This window comes from Ahaetulla prasina, chromosome 4, assembly GCF_028640845.1.
Source record: "Ahaetulla prasina isolate Xishuangbanna chromosome 4, ASM2864084v1, whole genome shotgun sequence".
NCBI classification, from domain to species: domain Eukaryota; kingdom Metazoa; phylum Chordata; class Lepidosauria; order Squamata; family Colubridae; genus Ahaetulla; species Ahaetulla prasina.
Genome location: NC_080542.1, coordinates 149,836,040 through 149,846,570, shown reverse-complemented (window position 1 = coordinate 149,846,570; position 10,531 = coordinate 149,836,040). Strand labels below are relative to the sequence as shown.

The 10,531-nt window shown below is 45.5% G+C and overlaps 1 protein-coding gene across 2 annotated transcripts; it reads right to left on the bottom strand.

The window, feature by feature from the left end:
• Positions 1 to 2,469: 2,469 nt before the first annotated feature.
• Positions 2,470 to 10,086, bottom strand: LOC131196532 (verrucotoxin subunit beta-like). 2 transcript variants are annotated; one of them, XM_058179383.1, is made up of 4 exons: positions 10,043 to 10,086; positions 7,871 to 8,024; positions 6,653 to 6,771; positions 2,470 to 5,669 (listed from the first exon to the last, which is right to left on the bottom strand). In XM_058179383.1, exon 4 carries the CDS (start codon positions 5,399 to 5,401, stop codon positions 4,514 to 4,516), a length of 888 nt encoding a protein of 295 aa, XP_058035366.1. In that variant the 5' UTR covers positions 5,402 to 5,669; positions 6,653 to 6,771; positions 7,871 to 8,024; positions 10,043 to 10,086; the 3' UTR covers positions 2,470 to 4,513. The 2 variants fall into 2 exon arrangements, with proteins under 2 accessions (XP_058035366.1, XP_058035365.1); XM_058179382.1 differs by lacking the exon at positions 10,043 to 10,086 and having other exon boundaries at positions 7,871 to 8,567.
• Positions 10,087 to 10,531: the final 445 nt, after the last annotated feature.

Sequence of the window (10,531 nt, the reverse complement as noted above, 5' to 3'; positions counted from 1 at the left end):
TGCCACAGGGGTTGGTTCTCTCGCCTCTCCTCTTCAACATCTATATAAAGCCGCTGGGCGAGATCATTTGTGGTTTTGGGGTGCAATACCATCTGTATGCTGATGATACTCAGCTGTACATTTCCACCCCTAACCACCCCAACGAAGTCGTTGAAGTGATGTCCCGGTGTCTGGAGGCCATGCGGGTTTGGATGGGGAAGAACAGGCTTCGACTCAACCCTTCCAAGACTGAGTGGCTGTGGATGCCGGCATCCCGGTACAGCCAGCTGATGCCATCGCTGACTGTTGAGGGCGAGTCATTGGCCCCAATGGAGAGGGTTCGCAACTTAGGCATCCTCCTGGATGGACGGTTGTCCTTTGCAGAGCATATGACGACCGTCTCCAGGGGAGCTTTTTATCAGGTATGCCTGATATGCCAGTTGCGCCCCTTTCTAGACCGGGATTCCCTATGCACGGTCACTCATGCCCTCGTCACTTCCCGCCTGGACTACTGCAATGCTCTCTACATGGGGCTCCCCTTGAAGAGCACCCGGAGGCTCCAGTTGGTCCAGAATGCGGCTGCGCGGGTAATAGAGGGAGCAGCTCGAGGCTCCCATATAACACCCTTCCTGCACAAGCTGCACTGGCTTCCTGTGGTCTTCCGGGTGCAATTCAAGGTGTTGGTTACCACCTTTAAAGCGCTCCATGGCATAGGACTGGGCTATTTACAGGACCGCCTGCTGCCACCAATAGCCTCCCATCGACCTGTGCGCTCCCATAGGGAGGGCCTCCTCAGGGTGCCGTCCATCAAACAATGTCGACTGGTGACCCCCAGGGGGAGGGCCTTTTCTGTGGGGGCACCTGCCCTCTGGAATGAGCTGCCTCCAGGGTTACGACAACTCCCTGACCTCCGGACCTTTCATCGCGAGTTGAAGACGTTTTTGTTTTACCGTGCAGGGCTGGCTTGAAGTAATAGTAATTTTAATAGGGGTTTTATTGTAGTTTTATTATTGTTTTTAAGTCTTAACTCGGCCAAATTGAATTAGTTTTTTAACAGGTTTTTTAAACTTTTATGTTATATGTATAATTGTGTTTTATCTGGCTGTAAACCGCCCTGAGTCCTTGGGGAGAAGGGCGGTATAGAAATCAAATTAAACTAAACTAAACTAAACTAATTTTAGATTCTTTCTCATGTTTCGTAATATATCGTTTCCTCTCGGTCTTTTATTTCCCTGTTAATTTATCTGCTTCTGCACATTCTAGCACTTTTTTAATTATCATCGAGTTTGATGGAGCAAATTTTTGCTTCCAATTTTGTTGAAATGAAATTCTGGCGGCCGCAATTATATGTAATATGAGGTAGTAAATTTCTTTTCTAATCTTTTGTTTGATAATTCCCAATAAAAATAATTCGGGTTTAATAGCAATTTTTCCCCCTGTCATTTCCTCTATCCAATTTTGGACTTTTAACCAGTATGTTTTTGCACTGGGACATGTCCACCACATGTGCAAGTATGTCCCATGTTGATAGTTGCATTTCCAGCAATACAGTGTATTTTTCTGGGATATCTTGGCCAATCTCACCGGGGGTAAATGCCACCCTATAAAACATTTGTAAGTATTTTCTTTGTAGGCGGCCAACAATGTCATCTTATAATTTGTTCTCCATAATTTTTCCCAATCCTCTAACTCAATATTATACCCCCAAAAAATTGCCCAAATTATAATCGTTTCCTTCACCGTTTCCTCCTCCATTTTAAACTGAAGGAGGCATTTATATATTTTGGTAATTATTTTCTCTTCAGACCCAGTTAATATTTTATCCATTTCCTGTTGGTCAGTTTGGAATCCATATACTACTGTCTTTTTTGTATTTTGTTTGAATTTGTAAATAGGGCCACCAGTCAATTTTGATTCCTTCTTCTAATAATTTTTGTCTAGATTTCAAATTCCCTAATCTATCTAACAGTTCCTTGTATGTTACTATTTTATTCAGGTCAATTAAGTTAGGGTAGACCTCCATTGTCAACACCCATCTTGGAATTTTTGGATAGAAATTCCTTTTAATTTTTGTCCAGGTTTCTAATAGTACTTCTCTCACTTGATGCCTCTGGAAATATTTATGGGCTTTGTCTTTTCCATCCCAGATAAAGGTTTGCCAACCTTTTTGCAAGTCGTGGCCCTCTATTGTTAAAATTCTTCCATTCTTCAAGTTTATCCATTCTCTAAGCCATGACAATACTGCAGCCTGGTGATATATTTCCCAAATCCATGCTTACTTCTGGCATCTTGTAACATTTTAAATTTGATTTGGGGTTTTTTCCCTAGCCAAATAAATTTACTAATAATTTTATTCAATTTGTCAAAAAATATTCTCCCCAATTTTATAGGTACTGTTTAGGTAAGATGTTTATCTTTATCGTGGTGATTCTCCCAATCACTGAAATTTGTAGTTTTGCCCAATTTTCTAAGTCTTTTTGAATTTGTTGCAATAATTTAGAGTAATTGTCTTCCTTTATTGAAGATATTTTTGCTGTAAGCCCAGGTACTTTACCTTTTTGATAATTCCTGGTTTCTCCTCTAATTTCTTATCCTGTTTTTTCATGAGGTTCTTTGTAATTATCTTTGTTTTGTTTTTATTTATTTTCAGGCCTGTTATAGTTCCAATTTTTTCTATTTCTTGTAAGAGCTTTTCTCCTGTTTCCAAGGGGTCCCCTAATATGAATGCATGTCATATTATGCATGGTGCACTTGCTCAACTTTAGGTGGGGGAGGTCTTCTAAGAGCAGCTTCCAGCTCCTGACGTTCCTTGAGGACCTTCATGGTCAAGGTTAAACTTTTGGTCTCCACCATCTTTAATGAGTCAAAGAAATTCTTCATGCTCTTGGTGCCCATTTTCCAGAACATTTCAGCAGCAGCATTCGGGCTTCCTCCATTTTCTTGGGGAGCAAAGAGGGCTGAATGGTTGAATCTGAAGTGCAGAGGGATTCCCGACTCATCCTGAGCACATGGCAGGTGATCCTCCTTGAGGGCCTCCAGGACAGGTGGGGTCCCCACATCAGCAAAGGTGATGAGGAGTTGGATGTTTTCCTTCAGGTCTTTTCCCAACATGGAGAGCATGGAATCAAAGACACGTTTTTGGATGTGAGTTGAATGGGCAAGGAAGGCCTGGGCCACCAAGCAGATGGCATCCACATGGTCAATGCCCCCTGGGGTGGAGAAAAACTCCAGGAGTTGCTCCTCAACCAGTTTGTCTTGCTCTCTTGTGCCTCCAAATCCTGGAGTGTCAATGATGGTGAGAGAATAGGGAATTCGGAAGCCCTTCTGATGGTTCACCACATAGGCTCTGACTTCAGACATCCTGCTTCCAGCTTCACATTTCTAGGAGGTTTCATGAATGAGTTTGAATCTGAAATTATCTTCCCACTGGACACCCAGGATATAATTGATCATCCCATTGATCAGAGCAGTTTTCCCACATCCTGTTTCTCCTATGACCAGGATCACTTTGTTGGGCACTTCTGGATTCTGCTTTCCAAGCTGATACACGAGAGAAGAGGTGGAGGCATCTGATGGGACTTTCTGCAGAGGAAGGGCAAACACTAATGGCTGTCTGTACTCCACCAGGGAGCTTTCCTGAAGGAATTGGTGGGTTACATTGTCTGCAGTTTCTTCCTCCAGTGTTTTGGAGACCTTCATCTCCTCACTGAGGACACCCAGAGCTCCGTTATCACACATGGCCAACACCCGTATTCTGTATGCCGTCTGGGACTTAAGGTCTTCAATGCTGAAAAACTCTGTTTTTCTCCCAGTTCTTTTTTCAGTCCATTGGCCATTTCCGTATTCAACTTCCATCGTTCTGTACTCCACCTTGTATTCCTTGACCACAACTCCTGAGGCAATGATGCTGGGGCTCATCCAGGCCACAGAAATGACAGAAGATGATGCATTCTTAATTTCTCAGGAGGGCTGGTGGGAAGGATCTTTATGGGTGAGCTCAGGTCACTGGATTTACTAAATACAAGCTTGCAACAAGCAGCGTACTGGAACTGGTACTCCGTGTTTGGAGGCAGATCTTTCAACAGGAACGTCTCCCTGGTGTCCTCTGTCCTCATGGTTTGCCAATGTTCCTCCCCTGCAGTCTTAAAGTCTACCACATAGTTGGAGATTGTAGCGTTTCCATAATCAGCTGGTTGAAACTTCAGCTGAATGCTGTTGTGTCTCAGTTCAGGAATCAGGAAAGGGAGAGGTTTTGAGGGCAACTCAAAGTTCTTGTTGACCAGCCTTTCATCTTCATAAAGTTATATTGAGGCTCCTGGGTTGTCCACATCTGGCAGTGAGGCCACAACAAAGCGGACCTTCTCATTGGATTGATTGACACTGAGAAAGTCTTTGATGGATTTGGCAGCTTGGCGAGCATTGCGGGTCCACCCCTTGTCCTCAAACCAGGCCGTGTCTTCCTTCTGTCCAGGAGTGGACCTTGTGGACTTCACCGATTCTTGCAAGAATTGTTTCTGAAGCCGGTCCTGTAAGCTCAAAAGAAATGGCTCCTTTTTACATAAAGAGGTGAATATAAAGGAGACCACATATACATTCTGAGGTTCAGAACTATTTCTTCCAGTTGGTTCTGAGATGAGATAACTTTTATATTATTTAGAATAGTCAGATAAGATTTGATAAAGTTAATTTCTCTTTTCTTGCTGTCTAGAAATTCATGGAGTCTTTGGCTGCTGAAAGGTGACTGGTTGACGGACATCAAGATGTCCCCCAGGGTCCCTTCCTCCTGCCCTCCTCCCCAGATGGAAGGCAACACTCTGGCCAGCTGTTTCTGGAAAATCTGCCTGTGTTGCTTGCACAGATCCTTGAACTGTTGGATCTTCCTCTTGATCTCAGGGAAGGTCTCAGCCATGGGATTCTTGGCTAGATCGTTGCTTTGCATCTGGATTTCGTTGAGTTCCTCCAAGATGTTTTGAGCATCAAAGATCAATGTTAGGCTGATCTCATGGACCATCTTAGCTGCTCTAGTGTCCAGCTTGGTCAGTGGGTAGAGCCAGACCTTCATAGGAACAGCCTTCTCCACATGTTCCCCTAACATTTTTGGGAGAGTTTCATAAACTTTGATGGCATCTTGGAAAGTGACTGGATTTCTCTCCAAAGAAAAGTCTCCGTGGAACTTGCAACTAAACCTCAGAGCATTCTCTTTCTCCTTCTCAGTCAGTTTGAGCTCTGCTTCTCCCGTGATGGATATCAGCTTCTTGACTGTAAGCTGAAGACTTCCTTGAATATTTTTCACCGTCTCCATTGAAGAAACTTTTCGGTCAAAGACAAAGGCTCCGTAGAGGATGGCAGTGACCACGTGGGTGGCTGTGCCCTGCTCAAAGACAGCTGGGTAAGAGACATTCTGGATTCCCAGGTGGCTCATGGTCAGCTGTTCGTACTTGGTGGTGGTTTTGTACTAAAGGGTGACTCTGGCCTGTTGCTTGGACTTCTTTTTGTCGCAAAGATACTGGGCCGACCCCCCCCCACTTCAACCAATCCTCCCAGGAAACTGGCCTTGAGGGAGGCTGAGATGTCCAGGGCAGAAGCCTTATCATCTATGCTGTCAGATGCAATGATTTCAGATTCTGTCTTGGGCTGAGGCTTGATGGTCAGGTCCTTCTGAAGAGAGCTGTAATCCCAAAGGGTGACTCCTGCAAGAAACACAAGAACAAGGTCATAAATTGAAGACCATCTTCCAAACACCTGCAGCTGGATAGAGGACCTCCAGAGAGATGGGACAAGGAAGGCATCATTTCCCCTGGAGGGTTCCCTCATTTGTTCTGTCCGGCCATCACCAGAGAAGCTTCCTTCCCATTTTGCAAAATATTGCAAAGTCGAAAGGCTTTTGACAGAGTAGAGAGGAAAGGGAATTTCTATGAACCTCTTGGTTTCCAGAAAGATGTCCAAGGTCCCTGGAGAAGCCATGTCTTTCATCAGGGATTCAGAGGCTTCTTCTCTCTCCAGGCCTTTCCCCACCCACCCACCTCAGAAAAGCACCAAGACCATAACCTGAGAATTATTTATTTATTTTTATTTATTTACATTTATATCCCACCCTTCTCCAAAGACTCAGGGCGGCTTACAGTGTGTAAGGCAATAGTCTCATTCTATTTGTATATTTACAAAGTCAACTTACAAATTACACCCTCCACTTCAGCCCTCTGGATTCTCCTTTTGACAGAGTAGAGAGGAAAGGGAACCTCTTGGTTTCCAGAAAGATGTCCAAGATCCCTGGAGAAGCCATGTCTTTCATCAGGGATTCAGAGGCTTCTTCTCTCTCCAGGCCTTTCCCCACCCACCCGAGAAAAGCACCAAGACCATAACCTGAGAATTACACCCCCCACTTCAGCCCTCTGGATTCTCCTTTTTTTATACCATTTTCCAAATCATTTCACAGACTTTGGTTTGGAAACCGACCCTCTGATTGGCAGGCAAGGCCGGGCCTGCTGTGTGCCTGGCCAAGGGATGGATACACATTCCCGGCTAGCAGCTCCTACTTAGTTAACTGCTACTAGTAGGCCATGTGCCCAGGAGCTCAACTCTGTCCCTGGCCTGAGCCTGCCCATCTCTGGCAGTGCCCATCTCCTTCCTGCCGTTCCTCCCGAGACCCATCAACCTTTCCTCCAGCTCCCACCTGGGATGACAGCCGTAAAGCATCCCCAGCTGGAAGGGGCGGCCCAGGACTGCTATCTCTTTGGTGTCCTCTTCCAGGGCCTTGCTCGGTTCCTGCGTGTCGCTGACTCTTCTACTGACCTGCAAGAGACGAGAACAATCCGTAGGAGGCCGTGACTGACCGATGTCTCTATGAGTTGTGCCCCTTCCTGGAGCCCCTTCCCCAGGTTTCTTCCCCCCGTATCCAACACCAAAAGCAGTTCCAAGAAAAGGCCATTGGGTTCAAAGACCACTCCTGTAAAGAGTTCGAGGAAGGGGATTTCTGTTGGGGAATTGCGCCACCAGCGTCCAAATGGAGTCAGAGACACTGACACTGAACATGGCTTTGTGTAAATGAATATCTTTTTTTTATTATTATTTACATTTATATCCCGCCCTTCTCCGAAGACTCAGGGCGGCTTACATTGTGTAAGGCAATAGTCTCATTCTATTTGTATATTTACAAAGTCAATTTATTGCCCCCCCAACAATCTGGGTCCTCATTTTACCTACCTTATAAAGGATGGATGCTGAGTCAACCTTGGGCCTGGTGGGACTCGAGCCTGCAGTAATTGCAGGCAGCTGTGTTTAATAACAGGCTATCTTACAGCCTGAGCCACACCGCTTATCTTGTTGGTAAATAAGAGAGGCAACCAGGAGCACCGTTCAGTAAACCAAAACAGCAGGAACATCATGAGGAAAATCACAGAGAGCAGACAGCAGAGGTCCCTGATCTTTTGTGCACCAGGGACCATCTTCATAGAAGAGAATTTTTCCATGGACCGGGGGAGACGGGGTAGGAGGATGGACGCTCTCTAGTTCCTGCAGATGCACAGATGCAACTTTGCTCACTTGTGCGGACCAGCTGTTAATAGGCTGCAGGCCGGTATTGATCCACAGCCGGGGGCTGAAGACCACCGTCAGACAGGACACACTGACCATAAAGGCAGGAAACAAGGAAACACCCCCCATTCTTTCCTCACTACACGTTAGTCTGTGTGCAGCTCGACATGAAGCTAAACCCACCTATCCTCCAGTAAAACAGACTTTGTCCGTAGATCTGAATGCCTTATTAGAAGAACAAGATACGGTGAAAAGGAGGAAAATAGGGATACATACAATAAGAACCAAGTACAAGATAGGCAGAATTAAGTTAGTGCTGAACAGAACAATTAATAAATACAAGCAATTTAAATCTGACCAGGGATGCTCTGTGTGTGGGACGTGGATTTGTCCTTGGATGACCACATGATGCTGCAGTTTAAGATGGATTCTTCTTCGTGCTCCTGCCTTCCTGAAATGCTAAAGGAAATGGAGCCTGGCTTCCCAGCACATACTTGGTTTGAGAGCGCAGCCTGACGGGTAAAATGGGTTGAGTCAGCTTCAAACAATATACTTGATATTTTGTCCCTCTGGCCACTAGATGGGGCTAGAGGACAACAACCGTATGTGAAGATTGTATGTTAAGGCACATTGTCCCTCTGGCCACTAGATGGGGCTAGAAAGCAGCAACAGTGTATCCCTTCTCACTCAAGGCAACCAATGGTAGCTCAGATGGCCTCATGCAGTAGCAGATCACTTTACTCCAGAGCTCCCCGATCTCTGTTGGCATGGATCATGCATGCCCCAGAGATGCCATGTTGCATTGCCAGGAGCACAACCCCCCCATCACGCTAGCATTGCGTCATGTCAGCGCTAGTGGTGACATGAGAGTCGTGTGGGCTCTAGCGTCGCCAGGAGTGCGCACTCCCCCCCGTCATGCTAGTATCATGGCATCACACGGGCACTGTCGTATCTTTTCTTATGTGTACACTCAGAGTGTATGCACCAAGACAAATTCCTTGTGTCTCCAATCACACTTGGCCAATAAATTCTGTTCTATTCTATTCTATTCTATTCTATTCTATTCTATTCTATTCTATGAGCGTACACATCCCCACTCGCACTAGCTTCACAGTTAAGGAACTAAGATGATAAAACATATGAAAAACAGTCAAAGGATTTGGGTTTGGCCAGTCTAGAAAAAAGAAGGTCTAGGGGGTGACATGATAGCAGCATTCCAGTATTTGGGGGGCTGCCCCAAAGAAGAGGGGGTCAACTTGTTTTCCAAAGCACCCAAAGGCAGGACAAGAAACAACGGATGGGAACTAATCCAGGAGAGAAGTAACCTGGAATGAAGGGAAAACTTTCTAACCAGTGGTGAAATCCATTTTTTTTACTACCGGTTCTGTGGGCGTGGCTTGGTGGGCGTGGCAGGGGAAGGATACTGCAAAATCCCCATTCCCTCCCCACTCTGGGGCCAGCCAGAGGTGGTATTTGCTGGTTCTCTGAACTGCTCAAAATTTCTGCTACCGCCTCTCCAGAACCTGCTGGATTTTACCTCTGTTTCTAACAGGAGGGACAATTAACCAGCGGAACTGAAGAGACTGGACAGTTATTTGTCTGAACTGGAAGACCTCCAAGGTCCCTTTCATTATTCTGTAATTCTGCAAGGCTCTCCTGCCTGAGCAGGGGCTTCGACTAGAAGACCTCCAAGGTCCCTCTATTCTGATGGATCGATGCAGTTCCTCTCTTCACCAGGAGAGGGCGAGGCAAGGTTGGGACTCTGCTTCTCTATAGGGAAAAAGCTGCCTCAGTTTTAGTGTTCAGGATTTTTGGGTGGGGAGGTTTTTCCTTTCTCTAAAATCAAGGCAGGAGTGAAATCTAAAAATTTTCCCTACCGTTTCGGTGGCCATGGTTTAATTGGTGTGCATGGCTTGGTGGTCAGGTGACTGGGTGGGCATGGCCAATAACAATAAATAATAAAATGTTTTGTTATTGGCCAATAATAATAATAATAAACAAAGTACACAAAACAATAAGAGGTACCAAAAACCAACTTTCACACTTTACACACACACTACATAACACAACACAAACAGACTCACACACAATGTAAAAGCAGCCGCACTTCACCCAAAATGGCCCCTGCAACAAGCAGGAACCTCACACAGCCACAAAAAGCTCAAAAACCAACTTTCACACTTTATACACATACAACACAAGACAACTGACTGACACACACACACAAAATGCCAAATACAGCTTTGTGAGATTTTATGTGTTTGTGTAGTTGGAGTGAAATGCTACAGAAACACACCAAATCTCAGAAAGCTGCACAAATATTTTATGTTATTATTTTATTTTATTTATATTTTTAGATAAAAGCAGCTAAATTTAAAACTTCCTTAACTTTCAATTGCTATGTCTAAAAAAAGAACTCCTTAAAAAAACCTCCCAATTAACTATTTTTTTTAAAGCTCCCCCCTCCCCCCCAAAAAAAGATCCCGGTTACTTCCCCAATTCAAGGGAGAAGGCAGATTGAGTTGCTCACCATGAGATGGATTCCAGGCAGGCAGGCAGATTAAGTTGCTAGCTGATGCAATTGATTGAAGCAGCCGAAGCAAAGCAAGGCAGGAGAGAGCCCGAAAAAAGCAGAACGCTGCCAAGTAGGCAAGTGGGGATCAGGCGATTGGGTAGGCATGAGTGGGGGGAGGGGAGGGATTTTTGCTACCGGTTTTCTGAACTACGCGCCTCCATCGCTACCGGATCGCCTGATCCGGTCCAAACCGGAGCATTTCATCCCTACTGAGCATCTCTTAATATTTTTTTATTGGGGGGTAATAACTCCCCCCCCACATAAAGAATGCACTCACACACATAAACCTGTACGCACCTGCAAACTTCCTCCTTTCCCCTTCCTGGATGGGATGCCCCCTTCAGCCAAGCCCCCCCCCCGTCCCCTGTCTGCCCACAAGAGGCTTTTGAGGAAGGAGAGTAAAGCCCCAATTCCTACCATTCTTCCCCCCACCCCCCTTGCAAG

What these genes read in the sequence shown, in the direction of transcription:
- LOC131196532 (XM_058179383.1), bottom strand. Translation starts at nt 5,401, where the DNA reads ATGAGCCACCTGGGAATCCAGAATGTCTCTTACCCAGCTGTCTTTGAG.